Source organism: Thecamonas trahens (assembly GCF_000142905.1).
Source record: "Thecamonas trahens ATCC 50062 unplaced genomic scaffold supercont1.51, whole genome shotgun sequence".
Classification (NCBI taxonomy): Eukaryota; order Apusomonadida; family Apusomonadidae; genus Thecamonas; species Thecamonas trahens.
Window position 1 is genome coordinate 144,034 of NW_013657629.1, and position 17,100 is coordinate 161,133.

General features: G+C 63.3%; 7 protein-coding genes across 7 annotated transcripts; 2 read left to right on the forward strand and 5 right to left on the reverse strand.

The window, feature by feature from the left end:
• The first annotated feature begins 783 nt into the window (after positions 1-783).
• AMSG_09819 (coatomer protein complex) lies at positions 784-5,038 on the forward strand. Its single transcript, XM_013898793.1, has 3 exons — positions 784-856; positions 1,017-3,580; positions 3,972-5,038. The coding sequence occupies exons 1-3, from the start codon at positions 798-800 to the stop codon at positions 5,024-5,026; spliced, it is 3,678 nt and encodes a 1,225-aa protein (XP_013754247.1). The 5' UTR covers positions 784-797; the 3' UTR covers positions 5,027-5,038.
• A 210-nt stretch (positions 5,039-5,248) lies between these two features.
• AMSG_09820 (uncharacterized protein) lies at positions 5,249-6,051 on the forward strand (the record flags this gene model as incomplete). Its single annotated transcript, XM_013898794.1, has 2 exons — positions 5,249-5,264; positions 5,303-6,051. The coding sequence occupies 2 exons, from the start codon at positions 5,249-5,251 to the stop codon at positions 6,049-6,051; spliced, it is 765 nt and encodes a 254-aa protein (XP_013754248.1).
• Positions 5,889-9,463, reverse strand: AMSG_09821 (uncharacterized protein; the record flags this gene model as incomplete). The annotated part of the gene is made up of 2 exons (XM_013898795.1): positions 5,889-7,525; positions 7,573-9,463. 2 exons carry the CDS (start codon positions 9,461-9,463, stop codon positions 6,225-6,227), a joined length of 3,192 nt encoding a protein of 1,063 aa, XP_013754249.1. The 3' UTR covers positions 5,889-6,224.
• Positions 9,464-9,778: 315 nt separating this feature from the next.
• Positions 9,779-11,121, reverse strand: AMSG_09822 (uncharacterized protein). The gene has a single exon (XM_013898796.1). The coding sequence runs from the start codon at positions 10,926-10,928 to the stop codon at positions 10,233-10,235; it is 696 nt and encodes a 231-aa protein (XP_013754250.1). The 5' UTR covers positions 10,929-11,121; the 3' UTR covers positions 9,779-10,232.
• Positions 11,122-11,738: 617 nt separating this feature from the next.
• AMSG_09823 (uncharacterized protein) lies at positions 11,739-12,305 on the reverse strand (the record flags this gene model as incomplete). The annotated part of the gene is made up of 1 exon (XM_013898797.1): positions 11,739-12,305. The coding sequence occupies one exon, from the start codon at positions 12,303-12,305 to the stop codon at positions 11,739-11,741; it is 567 nt and encodes a 188-aa protein (XP_013754251.1).
• A 375-nt stretch (positions 12,306-12,680) lies between these two features.
• Positions 12,681-14,974, reverse strand: AMSG_12291 (uncharacterized protein; the record flags this gene model as incomplete). The annotated part of the gene is made up of 3 exons (XM_013898830.1): positions 12,681-13,234; positions 13,634-14,903; positions 14,969-14,974. The coding sequence occupies 3 exons, from the start codon at positions 14,972-14,974 to the stop codon at positions 12,681-12,683; spliced, it is 1,830 nt and encodes a 609-aa protein (XP_013754284.1).
• Positions 14,975-15,427: 453 nt separating this feature from the next.
• On the reverse strand, positions 15,428-16,862 carry AMSG_09826 (uncharacterized protein; the record flags this gene model as incomplete). The annotated part of the gene is made up of 2 exons (XM_013898798.1): positions 15,428-16,598; positions 16,844-16,862. The coding sequence occupies 2 exons, from the start codon at positions 16,860-16,862 to the stop codon at positions 15,670-15,672; spliced, it is 948 nt and encodes a 315-aa protein (XP_013754252.1). The 3' UTR covers positions 15,428-15,669.
• Between the last annotated feature and the right edge of the window lie 238 nt (positions 16,863-17,100).

Sequence of the window (17,100 nt, forward strand, 5' to 3'; positions counted from 1 at the left end):
TCCACCTCCGATCACTCCGATGGCTGCTTCAACCTGTTTCTTCATTATGACGATGCGGTATGCCGACTGTGTGCCACACATTCAGCGTCTTTCAACCTCCATCCACCACCATCACCATCTCCGCTTTACCCAAGCCCATACCAATGCCCACTTGTAGAACATTCCTTCCATCACCTTCACCTTCCAGTGGTCACCAGCAGTCGTATCCATCAGCCGCCTGCCCCCATCAGCCGCCTGCCCCCATCAGCCGCCTGCCCCCATCAGCCGCCTGCCCCCATCAGCCGCTGCCCCACCAGCCGCCACCAGCCGCCAGCCGCCTGCTCCACCAGCCGCCACGTCAACCGCCAACCAACCAGCTGCCACTCTTTGAACGACGACAAGGGTGACCAGCTAGAGTTGGAGCGGCTGCCACGGGGCAGTTTCACATCTGTCTCGACACGGGTAGGTGCTGCAGTGAGAGATAGAGAGAGAGAGATGTGTTCATAGTCTCTGTCCGTCTGTGGTAGCTGTAGCTGTGGTTGTGGTGGGCATGTGTGTGTGTGTGTGTGTGTGTGTGTCTGTGTGTCTGTGTGTGTGTGGTGGCTGTGGTGGTGGGGGTGGGCGGTGAAAAAATTCCCGACGGTCCCTTCCATCCTCCCACCACGTCATGATCATAGCCATGGAACAGTGATTGAAGGAGACTACAGAGGTAAAGAGGTGACACGGGGGGAGAATGGAGGTACATGTACATGTATATCTCCATGGTATATATCTCATACTCACACATACCCCCTTTCATCCATAGGGAGGTGCCACACATGGATCCCTCTGCCCGGGCCGCCCCGTCGACAATGATCACCAAGTTTGAGACAAAGTCGTACGTCGCCAGCTGCCAGACCAGCTTCCAGTCCGGCCAGCCAGACCAGCCAGACCGGCCAGACTAGCCCCCCCCCCTCTCCTTCTTCTCCCCTTCCCCTTTCTCTCCCTCTCCCCTCATCCCCCTCCCCTCCTCACCGCCATCCCCTCCCCAACCGCAGCAACCGTGTCAAGGGCCTCTCGTTCCACCCCTCGCGGCCGTGGATTCTGGCCTCGCTTCACATCGGCATCATTCAGTTCTGGGACTACCGTATGGGAACACTGCTGGAGCGGTTTGATGAGCACGAGGGCCCTGTGCGTGGAGTGTCCTTCCATCTTGCCCAGCCGCTGTTTGTGTCGGGTGGTGACGACTACAAGGTCAAGGTGTGGAACTACAAGATGCGCCGGTGCCTCTTTACTCTTGTGGGCCATCTGGACTTTATCCGGACGGTGCAGTTCCACAACGAGAATCCGTGGATTCTCTCCGCGTCTGACGACCAGACGATCCGGATCTGGAACTGGCAGGCGCGCAACTGCATTTCTGTCCTCACTGGGCACAACCACTATGTCATGTGCGCGCAGTTCCACCCGAAGCTCGACCTTGCGGTCTCTGCCTCGCTCGACCAGACGGTGCGAGTGTGGGACCTCGCGGGCCTGAGGACCAAGTCTGGCCCGCGGTCGCTCGAGCCGCAGCAGTCGGACCTGTTTGGCGGCTCGGAGGCGACGGTCAAGTACGTGCTCGAGGGCCACGAGCGCGGAGTCAACTGGGCCTCGTTCCACCACACGCTCCCGCTCATTGTCTCTGGCGCCGACGACCGGCAGATCAAGCTCTGGCGGCACAACGAGTCGCGGGCTTGGGAGGTCGACAAGTTCCACGGGCACTTTAACAACGTCTCGTGCGTTCTCTTCCACCCGCGCAAGGACCTGTTCATCTCGAACGCGGAAGACAAGTGCATTCGTGTGTGGGACATCCAGAAGCGGTCGTGCGTGCATCTGTTCCGGCGCGAGCACGACCGGTTCTGGATTCTGGCGGCGCATCCGGTCTTCAACCTCTTTGCCGCCGGACACGACTCGGGCATGATTGTGTTCAAGCTCGAGCGCGAGCGGCCAGGCTACACGGTGTACAAGGACACGCTGTTCTACATCAAGGACCGGTACATCCGGACCTACGAGTTCTCGACTTCGCGCGACATCCCCATTGTGCCGATCCGGCGGCCAGCGTCGGCAACGGGCCCGCCGCGCTCGGTCTCATACAACCCTGCCGAGCGGGCAGTGATCATCACGTGGGACGAGGGAGGCGGGACGTACGAGCTGTACCACTTTCCGTCGGACCCGTCGTCGCGGATGGAGGTCGAGTGCAAGCGCGGCGCTGGCCTTGCCGCCGTCTTTGTCGCCCGCAACCGCTTTGCCGTCCTCGACGCGTCGCGCACAATCCTCATCAAGTCGCTCGACAACGCCGTTCGCAAGCGGTGCGTGCCGCCGCACCCGTCGACCGACTTTATCTTTTACGCCGGGACCGGGTGCCTTTTCCTCCGCTCCGAGGGCAAGATCACTCTGTACGACATCCAGCGCAAGGCCGCGATGAAGGAGCTGACGGTGCCCAAGGTCAAGTACGTGTACTGGTCGAAGGACATGTCGCACGTCGCACTCCTCTGCAAGCACTCGATCGTGCTCTGCACCCGCAAGCTCAAGCAGCTCGGCACCGTCCACGAGACCATCCGGGTCAAGTCGGGTGCGTGGAACGACGCTGGTGTCTTTATCTACACCACGCTCAATCACATCAAGTACGCTCTGCCCAACGGCGACTCGGGCATCATCCGCACCCTCTCGGTCCCGGTCTACATCACCAAGACCCGCGGCAACGTTGTGTACGCCCTCGACCGCGAGGGCAAGAACCGCGTCATCTCCATCGACTCGACCGAGTTTGCCTTTAAGCTCGCCCTCATCAACCGCGACTACGCCGAGGTCCGCCGCATCATCGAGTCGGCCCGTCTCCTCGGCAAGTCCATTGTCGCCTACCTCCAGCGCAAGGGCTTCCCCGAAGTCGCCCTCTACTTTGTCAAGGACCCCAACACCCGGTTCTCGCTCGCCCTCGAATGCGGTAACATCGAGGTCGCCCTCGAGTGCGCCAAGACCGTCGAGTCGGTCGACATGTGGCAGCAGCTCGCCGTCGAGGCCCTCCGCCAGGGCAACCACCAAGTGGTCGAGATGTCGTACCAGCGGACCATGTCGTTTGCCAAGCTCTCGTTCCTCTACCTCATCACCGGCAACCTTGTCAAGCTCAACAAGATGCTCCAGATCTCGGCCATGCGCAACGACACCATGGGCCGCTTCCACAACGCGCTCTACACCGGCTCGGCCCAGGACCGCGTCAAGGTCCTCTACGACGCCGGCCAGTTCCAGCTCGCGTACGCCGCCGCCGTCGCCCACGGCCTCACCGACGACGCCGACGCCATCCGCACCGCGCTCGGGCCCGACAACATCCCGGCCGGCCTCGACGAGTTCCTCGTCGAGAACGGCAAGCTCCTCCTCCCGCCTGTTCCGCTCATGAAGCTGCATGAGTCCAACTGGCCGCTCCTCACCCGCTCCCGCGGCTACTTTGACGGTGCCGGCATCACAGACGCCGCCTCCATCGGCGGCGTCGTCATCGACGACGACGACTCGGACGGTGCTGCAGGCGGCTGGGGCTCGTCCTCGGACGCCGACGCTCCCGACGGAACCGACCCTGCTGCTGCTGGCAACGATGGTACGTACCTTCTTTCCCCTCCTTTTTTCTTCCCTGCGCTCCAGCGCCTCTACCAGTTTTCCCCCGCCGCCTCGGGCTGCCTGCCTTGCCTTGGTCCGACCCGTGTGGGTGCGTATCCGTTCCGGCTGGTTTTGTTTCCCAAAATTTGGCCTCCAGCGCCTTTTTCCATTTCGGTCACGATGAAGTGATGATCAACATGCTAATACTGAATCGGGTGCCTTCGGGCATCCTTTTATGTCGAACATGATCCAAAACCTGATCGTCGTCACCTTTCCCCCTCCCTTTTCCTCTCTCTCTCCCTCCCTCTCGCATGCTGCTCTCTCGCATGTCGCACCCCACTCACCGTCACGTCACGATGCTGCGGTCATCGCGTGCTCTTGCTGTGCTACAGGCGACGACTCGGCCGGCTCTGGATGGGGCTCAGACTCGGACCTGGACATTCCGGTGGAAGAGCTTGCGGCGGCGACGGCCGGCGCGGTCAGCAGCGTGCCCGGGGCCACCGGTGGCCCGTATGTGCCGCCGCCGCCGGGCCAGCCGGTCTCTGCCGGGTGGACAACGTCGACACTTGCGGTGGACCACGTGGCAGCGGGATCGTTCGAGTCTGCGATGCAGCTGCTGGTGCGGCAGATTGCCGTGGGCGACTTTGGCCCGCTCCTCCCTGCCTTCCGGCGGGTCTTCCTCGGCTCGCAGGCGGCAGTGACGGCGTTCTCACTCTCGCAGCCGCTGGCGGCGCCGCTTGTTGCCGATTGGGAGCATGCGACGCCCAAGACAGCGCAGCCGCTTGTGGCCATCTCGATGGCGTCGCTCATCACATCGCTGCAGGCCGCGTACTCGGCGACCACCAAGGGCAAGTTCCCGGCGGCCGTGGAGCTGTTCCGCGGCATCCTCGCCCAGCTCCCGCTGGTCAAGGCTGCGACCAAGGCCGAGGAGGCCGAGGCGCGCCAGCTCCTCGGCATCTGCGTCCAGTACATCACTGGCCTCTCCATGGAGATCCTCCGCAAGGCCGCCAAGGGCGACCTCCCGCGGGCCCTCGCCCTCATGGCATACTTTACCCACTGCAAGCTCGAGACCGCACACATGCGCCTCGCTCTCGAAATGGCCATGAAGGGCGCGTACAAGGCCAAGAACTTTGGCATGGCCGCCTCGTTCTGCCAGCGCCTCCTCGCTCTCTCGCCCAAGCCCAAGGTCGCTCAGAAGGCCACCCAGGTCCACCAGGTCTGCTCCAAGAACCCGACCAACGCCGTCGACGTCGACTACCAGGAGTTCAACCCCTTTGTCATGTGCTGCGCCACATACACCCCCATCTACGCCGGCTCTCCCTCGGCCACGTGTGGCTACTGCGCCGCCGCCTACAAGCCCGATCTCGCCGGCTCCATCTGCACCGTCTGCCTCATCGGCAAGGTCGGTGCCCAGGGTGCCGGCCTTGTCCTCCGCGCCGGTCGGTAAACCCCCCCCCCCTTCCCACCCTCACCCTCGTCTGAGAGCCCCTCGTGCGACCACGCCCCGTCAGCCGTCTCCCCCCCCCCCCCCTCCCCATCCCCGCACGTTAGTGACCTCACCGCCACCCACCCCCCACCACTGCCAGCCACAACTACAGCCACCTCTCCCTCCCTTCCTCCTCCCTCCCCTCCCCCCCCCCCCCCCCACTGCACTGCACCCACAACCACCATGAAGTTCACCCTCTGTACCGCCACCTCCCCCCCCCCCCCGCCCCCAACTCAGTGCTGTGGCTGGCGTTGGCTGGCGTAGCCCTCTACTCGGCAACACATCCGGGAAAGGACCAGTTCAGGACGTGTAGCGACTGCAGCAACGATGGCAAATGCTTTTGCTTTGTCAAGGCCAAGACCATTCCCACCACAGGCATCATCACCCGATACAATGCCGATGGGACAGAGACCAAGAGCGAGACGGAGATGAACCTCGTCCAGACCAACGTCCACTGCGGGACGGGCAACGATCATGCCGTCTGTGGCGCACTCACCTTCAACTGGCTCATCGTCTCCCCCTGGATCAACGTCCTCGTCCTCGCCCCTGTCCTCTACCGTCTCCTCTTCCACATCGGGACGTACAAGCCCCAGGTCGTCATGTCCTACATCCTCAAGCGCCTGGGCCTCACACTGTTCCTCGTCCTCTCCCGCGCAGGGCTCTACCTTGTCACCTCGGGCTTTGCCTTCTCCGATCACATCGTGGGTGGCCAGCGCCCGCGACAGGGCAAGCATCGAGTCGAGCATACCAAGCGCCTGCTGCGAGGTGAACTGGATCTCAAGCTCGTCGTCTTCGTGTACGCCCTCGCTCTCACCGTTATCACCACCTGCAACGCCTTTTACACTGCCTCGTACTTCCACTCGTACGCAGACATCTCTACCGGCCTTCTCATCGGCGCCATCTACCCCATCATTGCCGTCGTTGCCCTCCGCTCCGGCGCCCTGGTCTACGTCCGCCCGCCGCGGAGTGCCGCCACCGTGGAGTAGGTAGCCCTTATCGCTACCAATTCTCGCACCGCGCCAGGTTGCGCGCACAAGCTACGGTAAAGTAGGAGATTGACGCACCCAGAGTGTGCAGAGCCGCCTGCTGCCACCAGCCGCCACATCTCACCATTGCTCGAGTGTCATTGGGAGGAGGCGCAGATATCGTGGGTAGGCCGTCACCACGCTGGCGTCGTGCTCATCATCACCGTCTGCAGTCCGAGCGCCTCGCCTGCTTGCGATGGCCGGTGCTCGCGCCCGCCCGCAGCTTGCTCGCTGCGGACCCAGGCGAGGTCGGGAGCGAGGTGAGCGAGGGCCGCGAGCGCATCCTCGCTTGCCTCGGCCTCGTGGGTGGCCAGCGCCCGCGACAGGGCAAGCATCGAGTCGAGCATGCCAAGCGCCTGCTGCGAGGTGAACTGGATCTCAAGCAGCGGCAGGTCGCCAGCAACGAATGCAAGGAAAGCCGTCGCCAGACGATGGCGGGCGCCCGGCCAGACTGCAGCCGGCGACGGCGGGAGTCGGGCCACAAACCCCGCGAGCACCGGCCAGGCCTCGGTCACCACCCGCCGACGCATGAACGACCGGCCGACGCGAACCATGGAGCTGAGAGCCTTGACCACGCTCGTCATCGCCGATGCTGCCGCCAGCGGATCCTGGCTCCACTCGCGGTCGGCGGCATGGCACGCTGCCATCAGCGGGCCCCACACCGCGTGGATGAGCGGCAGCGCCGTGTCTTCGCCGCGCCCGCTGGCGTCCCATCGGATGACCGGAAAGCAAACAGCGGCGGTATCGAGGACGGCACTCCGCAGCGCAAGCTGCGGCCACGCTAGAAAGTGCGGACAGACGCCGAGCATGGCGGCGGCGAGCGCGGCCTCGCGCGAAAGCGGCGGCTTCTCCTCCTCCTTCTCCGCATGCACATCGCGGGCACTGCTGCCGTCGTCGTCAACGTGCGCCAGCTCGCCAAGTTCATCCTCTTCGGCTTTGCGCTGGTGATAGGACTTGAAAAACAGCTCAATCTCTGCCATTGGCGTCGGCCCACCGTCGGCGCTCGGCGCTCGCGCGGTCCGCGCCACCGCCGACTTGAGCAGCGCAAATGTGGCCGAGAAGACATTGGGCGAGACGCCGTCGGTCGGCAGCGACGGCGATGGCAGCGTCGGTGGCGTAGGACACGGCAACGTCCTGGCAAGCGCCAGCAGCGCACGGAACAGAACAAGCGGCGACGAGAGGGCCGCGGCCGCGGCGTCCATCCGCGCTCCATACCGACTCTGCGTCATCGAGAGCAGCTCGAGGACAACGTCGACAACCTCGTCGACGTACGCCACAGCATCGGCGTCGACGTAGACCAGCATGCCGTCGAGGACACGGAGCGCGAGATGGGCACAAGCATTTGACTCGGATCCGGGATCGATAACCGCTGCCCGCAGCGCGGCGCACACGCCGTCGACAAGGTAGTCGGCGTTGCCGCGATGACGCCAGCAACCTGCGAGTCGGTCCTCTCTGCAACCGCAGCCAGGACTCGCGCCGCACCGCGGGCCACCAGTGCATGCGGCGAGCCAGCGGCGGCAACCGCCACAAACAAGTGGTCGCGGAGAAAGAGGCCCATCTCTGTGCTGGCCAACCGGAGCACACACGCCGCGATCACGTCGAGGACCAGCGCACACACTAGCGGCTTGGCCGAGAGCGTCAGGCGAGCGAGCGCGTCCGACGCTGGTCCCACCACGGTTCGGCCGAGTCCGGCGGAAGCGAGGGCAGAGTCCGGAAGAGCACTCACGGTCTCGGCGAGGAGCCAAAGCGAGCCCGAGTCGGCGGTAGCAAGGTCGCGGCCGACCGGATCGAGGAGGGCGTTGAGGATGACGAGCGGCGGTACGGCGGATGCGAGCGCAGCGAGAACGCTGCGGAGGGCAGGCACAATGCCTGGATGGGTGAACGAGGCAAAGCCGTAGCTGGCGGCAGTGTCGGCCAGCTCTGCCAGCGCACCCGGTCCAATCTCACTCAGCTGCGCACGCGATACCTCGATCTGAGTCAGGCTGCGGAGCGCTGTCACCACCCGCGGAAGGTCGTCGAGAAGCGAGGCCAGCGCGGCGTCGCCGAGAGTGAGCAGGAAGCCACGGAGTGCAACAAGGCTCGCCCTCTTGGAAGTGTCTGACGAGCCATGCGAGAGTCCGCGCGGCAGCGTGACGACCAGCCCATGGAATGCCGACTGAAGCGCGCGGAGAACCGGGCGCGAGCTGAGATCGACATGCGCGGCCACAAGAGCCCCGGCCTTGACGCCCACCATGCGCGCACCAGGAAGATCGTCTTCGTGGGCGAGGAGGACGGCCCACTCGACTACCGACGCCAGCGCGAGGCTGAAGGCAGGCGTCCGGAGCAGGACAGCAACAACGTCGAGGAAGCCGAGGCGGACACGGGCCTTGGGGTGCATGGCGCAGAACTTGGCAAGGCGCTCGTAGAGAGCGATGATCTTGGCTGCGGTCTTGGACTGTGCATTGCGCAGCTCTGCCTCGGAAGTCACCTCCTGCTGTGCGACGGCAGCGGCGAGCCGGGCCGCCGGCGACGCCGGCGTCGGTGGCGGCGGCGGCGCCGCGCCAAAGACGGCATCGACGTAAACGGCAAAGGTGACAAGGGCACGAGCTTTGACGCGGGAGGCCTCAGTGGTCTCTCCCGACGCGACGTGGGTCAGTCCCGACAGCACGCCGGGGAGGACAGCGAGGAGCATGCTCGGATGCCCGCAAAAGCGGAGGCCAGCAGCTGCAATGACGTCGACCGCCGCAGCTCGGATGTGGATGGCCGGATGGTGGCGGGCGAGGAGGAGCGCTGCAAAAACCAGATGTCCCACCAGGGCTCTGCCCATGTCAGAGCCAACCAGCTGACCATGATCCGGATCATCCGACCAGTTCCGAGCACGGGCGGCAGCCGAGGCAGCATCCAGCGAGGCGAGCACATCCTCTGTCTCACCATCTGCCGCCTCAGGCAAGGCTTGCCGCAGCTGCGGAGCCAAAATGGCCACGATTAGCCTCAGCTCTGGCGCCAGGCGAGCCTCATCAACACGAGCCACCGCAGCCGGATCGGGCTTCTCGGCCGAGGCAAAGACAGCCCACGCAGCGGAGATCCTTCTTGCCAGCGAGATGAGAACGTTTGGCAGGAGAGCGAGATCGGTGGCCTTTGCGATGACTTCTGCTGTTGTCCGTACAGCCATCCGTGTCGTCGGAGTCTCCCTGTCCCACACGGCCAGCAGTGGCACAACCAGGTAGCCGGCCAGGCGGTCGACCTCTTCAGCCCGGGAGGCCTTGACGGCGGTGGCGAGGGCGGCGAGGGCGTCTGCTGCCGCGGCTGCTGGTGTCGTCGGCGACACAAGTTGCACACATAGCGGCTTGGCTTGCTGGAAGAGCCTGCTCTCGTTCGGGCTCGTCTCGGCCATGGCGGGGAGGGGGGAAGGGGGAGGGGGAGTGGGGTGGTCGCCGACTCGGCGGGCGGCGGGCGGCGGGCGGCGGGCGGCTGGCGGCTGGCGAGGTGGTTGGGAATGTGAGCGGATGATCGGTCGGGAAGGAGATCTGAAGGGATTGAGGATGCAGGAAGAGAGTGCGAGCGAGAGAGTGTGTGTGTGGAGTGGTGGTGGTGGTGGTGGTGGTGGTGGTGGTGGTGGTGGTGGTGGTGATGGCGGTGGTGATGGCGGCGGTGGTGATGGCGGTGGTGGTGATGGCGGTGGTGATGGCGGTGGAGGTCGGAGGGAGAGTGAGATCGATGGCAGATTGTACTGGTCGAGGTTGCAAAGCGATCAGGCCGTGGCCTTGGACTGGGTGTCGCCAGTAAGTATGTCGGACTGTCAAGGTGCCTATGCAGAGCAGCTTACTTCTTATACAGCTTGTCGTACGATGGGGGCTTGTCCTTCGTGGCGTCGGGGTGTGGAGCAAATGGGTTGAACTCGTCCGAGTTGTCAGATGAGACTGCGGTGCCGGTCGTCGCGGTGTCACACGTCTCATCGTAAGAGTAAGAGGTCTCAAGATGGACGGGTTCGGGAGCAGTAGCGTTGTCGATGGCCCTGTAGCAGATAAAGAAGCAGGCAACGATCGGGCGGAAGATGATGGAGCCAAAGCCCTCGAGATTGTGTGTAAAGGCGAAAAAGTCAGCGGCGAGGAAGAGGCAGAGGAAGATGATGCCTGAGATGAGGAGGGTGTAGATGCCGCCCATCATGGTCGAGACGAACATAACGACGATCCAGCCGGGAAGGCCGCAGCAAAAGAGCGGAACAAAGGCGATGTAAAGCGATGTGAGGCAAAAGGCAAAGGCGCCGCCACCCACGAGGAGGGCGAGGAAGATGTACCACAGGTTCGGGTTGTGGTAGTTGAGCCCGCGCTCGTAGCACTGCCAGCGGCGGCAGTACTTGTTGTTGTCAGACACGTCAGTGCAGGAGCAGTCCGACTGCTCAAACTCCTCGCTCGACCATATGTCGCCGATGTAGCGGTCGCAGACATACTGACCGAGCTCGAGGCAGGTGTACGACTCGTGCTCGGCGGCACCAGCGCCATTGTTGTCGATTTCGACGCAAGTCCAGGCGACGCAGATCGATGATGAGCCTGCAGTACCTGTTGCGTACCTGTGGCATGAGCAGCGGGTAAACTCGGAATCGATCTCGCGTTGCCTGCAGATTGTGTTGCGGTCCGAGTCCCTCGAGCAGCAAGCGGTACCCGATTCCCACTCTTCGGAGCGGCAGAGGTCGATCTCGGTCTGCAGACACTCCCAGACACTGCAAGTGGTGTTGGTGTAGGTAGTGCAACCACAGGAGCCCGTCTCCCGCTACTTTGCTGAAAACTCGAGGGTGTCCCAGGCGAAGCAGTACTCGCCCGAGCTCGCCTCCTTGCTGCAGGTGTAGATCTCGTTCTCATCGTCCCAGTCAAGTCCTACGAGCGGATAACCTCCTTGAAAGTATGGCCATCCGTTGCATGTATGCCCTGCCCGTCGTGCAGCTTGCTTGTTCGTGCAGTCATCCATCCGTCGGCAGATCGAGTCGTCGCGGCATGCCAGTCCCTTGAATGCCTCGGCCGGCTTGGACTCGGACGAGCCAGCCACGGGCACCACCACCACCACCACCGCCACGGCCATAGCAGCCAGGATCACCACTGCTGTTGTCTGATTGCGACGCATGGTGCTTCGGCTTATCCTGGTGTGTGCGTGTGTGCGTGTGCGTGTGTGTGCGTGTGTGTGTGTGTGTGTGTGTTTGGAGGGGATGGGGGGGGGAGAGGTGGCTGCGGCTGTGGCTGCGGCTGTGGCTGGCGGTGTGGGCTGGGCAGGAGGAGGAGGGGGGGGGGTGATGATGATGGTGGTGATGGTTGATTTGATGGTTAGGAGGCGATGGGCATGGGAATGAGGACAGGGGCATGAGGATAGGATGAGGAAGATCGGCTTGGCTGTGGGAGAGGTGAGAGGAGGGTGCAGGTGTTACTACCGTTCCGACTCGTTTCAGAAGGTGTTGAGTGGGGGTGAGGGCAACAAGCCAGCAATTGGGGTGCAGAATGGTTGATGGCTGGCTGGGGTGGGTGTGGTGCGGAGAGGTGGATGGTGTGGTCGGCGCAGGGAGTGGCGGCTGCGGCGTGGAGCCAGCTGAGCAAGATCGCGGTCCACAGCTGTCGGATCGCTCGGAGGGAGGAGGAGAGCAGCATAGATGAGAGACGCTTCACACCGGGGAGGAGCATCATCTACTCGTCATCGTCGGAAGAGTACTCGTCGGAAAAGTCGCGCCTATTGGGGTTGGCCAGCAGGTCTGCGAGAAAATCGTCTGCAGCGTCGTTGTGGCCATCGTCGTCCGAGGCAGCCTCAGCGGCTGCAGCCTCGTCTGGGTCAGCCAAAGCAGCGGGCCACTCGCCGATGGTCTTGAGGTGATCCGCCTGTGGAGCCGCCAGCGGGAGGATGATTTCGCCACGGATCTTTGCCGACGCAGTGCCTCCATCATCAGCAAAGGCGCCGACAACTACATACGAGCCGTTCTTGATCCAGACCATATTGCGGAACTTGGACGGGAGGCGAACAAGGACCCGATCGGGACCATCCGGCCCGCTTCCATGATTCTCCCCCTCTCCTGCTTCTTCTCCATCATTCTTTTCTGCCTCCAGCGCAATGCCCATCCCCAGCGCGTCCGTAATGCCCGGAACGTGGACCATAAACGTGGCCGAGCCCACGTTGGCTTCGATCTGGCCCACAAACTGGCCCTCTTCAAGCTCCACAAGCTCCGTCTGCAGCGCACGCAAGTGCTTCCGGTTCGACATCAGCCTCCGTATGAACTCTAAACACTTATTGCTCTGGTTGCCTTGCGTGAGGTGTCGTCCGTGACCTCGCCTGACTTCCGTTTGTGGCCAGGTGGTGGGAGGGGAGGTGGGATGGGCCGGGGGGGGGGTTGGCCGAGTGGCGGAGGGGGGGGGGGGGGGGTTGGGGGATGGATTGATCGGCCGATTGGGAGGGGATGGGACGAGGATTGTGTGATTGTAGGCATACGGGGAGTGTGATGTGTGTGGCGTGCAGTGTGCAGTCAGTGTGTGTGGTGTGTGTAGTGTGTGCGGTGTATGTGTGGCGTGTGGGCGGAGATCGATGTCGATGACTGATGATGCATGGGGATGCGTGGCCGGGGGTGAGGCTCTGGATGCTCAGATGTAGACGGCAGAGCCGATGAAAAAGGCGACGAGGAGGGTGATAAAGGCGGCGAGAAAGGCAAGGCCGGCGAGGATAAGGACACATGGAAGAGTCCAGATGACGGTGCGATCGGCGTAGCGGGCAAGTTGCGAACGCTCGGCGAGGCGGGACGAGATGAAGTAGATGCCAGCCATCGATGCCGGGCCGTAGACGCCCCATCCAACCACCTGCACCACCAGCCAGAACAAAGCCGCCGATGAGCATGGCTTGTAGACGCCGAGGATGATGAGGCCGAGTGCGTAGAGCGAGGCTGCGCCTGTGGCGGCGAGGCAGGCCAAGAGCAGATCGTTGATGCGGGCCATGAGCGTCCTTGCCACAGGCAACGAGACCAAGGCCGAGGTCGGCGGGTGCATGAGCGTGTAGATGCGATAGAGGGCGAGGGTCATGCTTGCTACCATCGCCGTGGCAAACGCCATCAATCCGCCCGCCACCTGCTGGCAGCCTGAGGCCCGGATGCTCGCCGCGCCCACTGCCGTGCTCACCGCCACAGGCGCCCACAGTCCGCACACTGCTGCGCAGGCAAGGTATCCAGCCCGTCTCCGGTCTGCCATGGCGAGTGTGTGCGTGAGGGAGAGGAGGAGGAGGAAGTAGGAGGTGAGGTGCTGGGCCCTTGCTGGTCCTAGCCGTGCTTGGTGGTGGTGGTGGCTGGTATGGGTTTGCGGTGGGGAGAGGGGGGGGGCGGGCGGCTAAGGCGTGGTCGGTGTGGGCGCGGGTGACGGCGAGGGCGAGGGCGACGACGGCGGCTGGGCGGCTTGGGCTGAGTTCGAGGGAGCCGGGGAGCCAGAGTCAGAGCTGGGGCTGACATGGGCATGGGCTTGGGCATGTGCATGGGCAGCAGCTTCAGCAACAGCATCAGGATCAGGATTGGGATCAGGATCAGCACTGGCATCAGGATCAGCATCGGCACCAGCTCCCGCAGCGGCTTGAACCCCTGGCTCCGGCTTGGTGTGAACCTCCACCTCTGCCTCTGCCTCTGCTTCTGCCAGCGCTACTGATTGCTGGAGGGCAAGGGTAGCGGCGTGGGCGGCGGCCGAGGCCGAGTCGGCCGAGGCGAGGTGGTCGGCAGCCTTTGCACCGAGGTCCTTGCCAAAGGCGAGCTTGGCGTTGAACGTGGTCTTCCACAGCAGCAGGGCTGGGTCTGACATGTCGACGAGGTGCATATACTCGGACATGCACTCGTGACCGCGGGAGATGCCGAGCAAGACGCGGGCGTTGTCGATGGCGAGCGGGTCGCCGATCTTGAGCGCCATGTCAAAGTTCTTGTCAAAGTAGGTGACGGCCTTCTCGTACTCGCCCTGCTGGTTGAAGATGATGCCGAGCGAGCAGGCGGCCTCGGAGAGCGCTGACGGCTGATTGGTCTTCTCAGCGAGCTCAATGTAGATTTCGAGGTAGTAGACGGCGGTGTCGAGGTCGTCGAGCTTCTGGTAGGCCTTGGCAAGTGCAAAGCAGGCGGTGCCTTCGGCGACGGCGTTGCCGGTCCGGCGGCAGACGTCGAGATAGCTCTTAAAGAACTCGATGGACTCGAGGGTCTGGCCAAGCTGCTCGCAGGTTAGTCCGATGCGGTAGTTGGTCTCGCCCTCTGCCGCGGTGTCGCCGCCCTCTGCAGCCTTGCTCATGCAGGCCTTGTAGTGCTCGATGGCAACGTCATACATGCCGCGGGTCTCTGCGCGCTCGGCCTGGATCCAGTAACACTTGACAAGATGCGAGCAGGCGTCCTTAACGGCCTCGGGCTGGGTTGAGAGCAGATGGTACTGCTCGTAGTAGCCGACAGCGGCGTCGACGTTGCCGATGCGCTCGTAGCACATGCCGAGGCGGCAGTTGGCGTAGCCCTCGGCCTCGGCCTTGCCTGCACTTGACGCCAGTTCCCAGCACGACTTGTGGAAGGAGATGGCGGTGTCAAAGTCGCCCTCGTCCTCAAAGTAGTCTGCCAAGTTGATGTACGCTGCGAGCACGTCATTGATCTCGCCCTTTCGCTTGGCCTCCTCGGCCACAAGCAGGTTCTCGACCATAGCCTCCAGCTGCGGCGTGGTCATGGCTCGCGGAGTGACCACCTCTTCCTTTCCAGTCTCAAAGTTGACCTGGATCCGCTTTGGGCGATGATTGAGATGAAAGAACTCGACAAAGGCAAAGGGGTAGCCAGCGACGAGCATCTCCACCGAGAGCACATGCTCAGCCGTCTCTGCGAACCATCCGCCACCATCCGATCCCGATCCCACTCCATCTCCCTTGCCACCACCTCGACCAGCATTCCTAGAGCCACTCATGGTCATCTTGTCCTCTGACATACTCTTACTCGACCTGGTAGCTTCGGTGGGTACTCCCCGCAACCGCCCGCCCGCCAACGGCAGTGCCAACCGAGGCACTCGGTCTCCAGCCTGTCCGCCACCTCCGTCGTGCCCATTGCCACCAACACCAGTACCTGTGTGGTCCATGGTTATTGTTGTATGTAGGTATGTGTGGTGTGTGGTGTGTGTGTGTGTGTGGGGGGTGTATGGGTGAGGTGTGCTGTGTGTCTGGCTGGGGTGGACGGGCTGTCTCTGGTGGGTCGGTGGCAGTTTGGCTGATTGACCCATGGGGGAGGGGGGGCGGGAGTGGAGGGAAGGGGGAGGATCGGGAGGGGAGGGTTGTGATCGGATTGGATTGGGAGGAGGGGAGATGTGTGTGCATTTCTCTCTCTCTCTCTCTGTGTGTGATGGTGTGATGGTGTTGGTGTTGGTGTTTGTGATGGGTAGTGGCCTCGTTGGGTGCAGAGGGATGGTGGGGCGTGGCGCGACAAGGCCAAGGCGTGGCCGGTGATCAGAGGGGAAGGGGGATCAGCCGAGGTGTGGCCGGATCAAAGGCGGACAGATTGGTAATGTGGTCAATTGTGGCCAGAGTGAGGGCAGGGCGTGGACAGGGAGCAGGCATGGCAGAACGCGGGAGATGGGGAGGGCGGTAGGCATATCAGCGCCCAGAGCGCTCCTGCGAGTCATCTGTGAGGGCATATGCGGGGAGGTAGGCCTCCGAGTCCGAATCGGAGAGCAGATGCGGGTTGCGGAGCGTGTTGTGGACGTCACCAAGCGAGGTGTAGCCGTCATCGTAGAGCTCGCAGTAGGGGACGCGGAAGAGTCTGAGAAAGTCCCACACGTGCTTGTAGCTCCAGTGAAGGAGCGGGAAGACGCGCATGAGGGCAGGCCACCCGTCGTCAGTGGCGGTAAAGGCCTCGAGATGGTCCGAGTATGGATCGCCTCTGCGAGTGCCCATGAACATGGCCTTGAGCGCGTGATGCCCGTTGAGCAGCCGCTCGAGCGTAGCCTTCATCCCACCCTCCTCCCGACTCGCCATCGGCACAGCCTCCAGCTCAATGCCGGACCACACGACAGCGGTCTCGATAAACTGCTCCACCACAGGAAACGGGTTGCGCGTCTTGAGATACGCCGCATGCCATCTTGCGTGCCGCGCCTGTGCCGAATGCCACGAGTTGACCTCCCCGATGGCAGTGACGGAGGGCATGCCGCCGACACCTGCTTCGCCCTCACATCCAGCCCTGTCCCTCGGCGCGGCTGCTAGCCAGCGGACGGCGCCGATAAGGGCAAGCAGGACAGTGCAGTCCTTCCCGCCGTTGAACGAGAGCGAGAGGGCAAGGTCAGCTTCATTGTCGAGCCCCGCCGACGCTGCACACGCCGAGCCAGGGACCTCCGATGATGCGGCGCAGTCATCGGTATGTGCATGCGGAGGCGGAGATGGAGGCCCATACTCCTCGTAGGCCTTGGCAATGATCTCCAGCGACGTCCTCAGTACTGTCCGCAAGCTCTCTGCCGCCGCCTCGTCCACCGTGTCGGCCGCCACCGCCGCCGGCGCCAGGTCGGTCACGGCCGCGCCCGCGGCAAAGGCTATCACCTGGGCATACACATCATGTGCAGACGAGCATGGTGTTCTTTGGCTCATAGTCAAGTGTGCTGTCTCGTCTGCCATTCATGCCCATGCCCATGCCCGCACCACTGCTGTTCCCGCTGCTCAATCTCCGTGTCGCGTTGGCCCGCACTGCCCGCTGCTCCCATGCCCACGTCAGCCGGCATGCTGAAAGCGGGACCGCCCCCCCCCCCCCCTCCCTCCCAGCCCCACGCACCTTATCTACCACCAGTATAGTGGCACATCTTGATCACCCCCACTTGATGACCCCCCGATCCCCCGCCCACCGATCACCTGCGATCCTCGCCTACCACGACCCGACTACCGCTGCCCAACCACCGTGTGATTACCCCCTCCCCCCCCTCCTCTTGCTGGGAATACCGACGGAAGAGCTCGTGCAACAATTAATCCCCAGCTGACAACGCGCTGAATGTGAGAGAGATGTCGTCAGCCTATCCCGAGCTCTCTCGCGGACCCCACGGT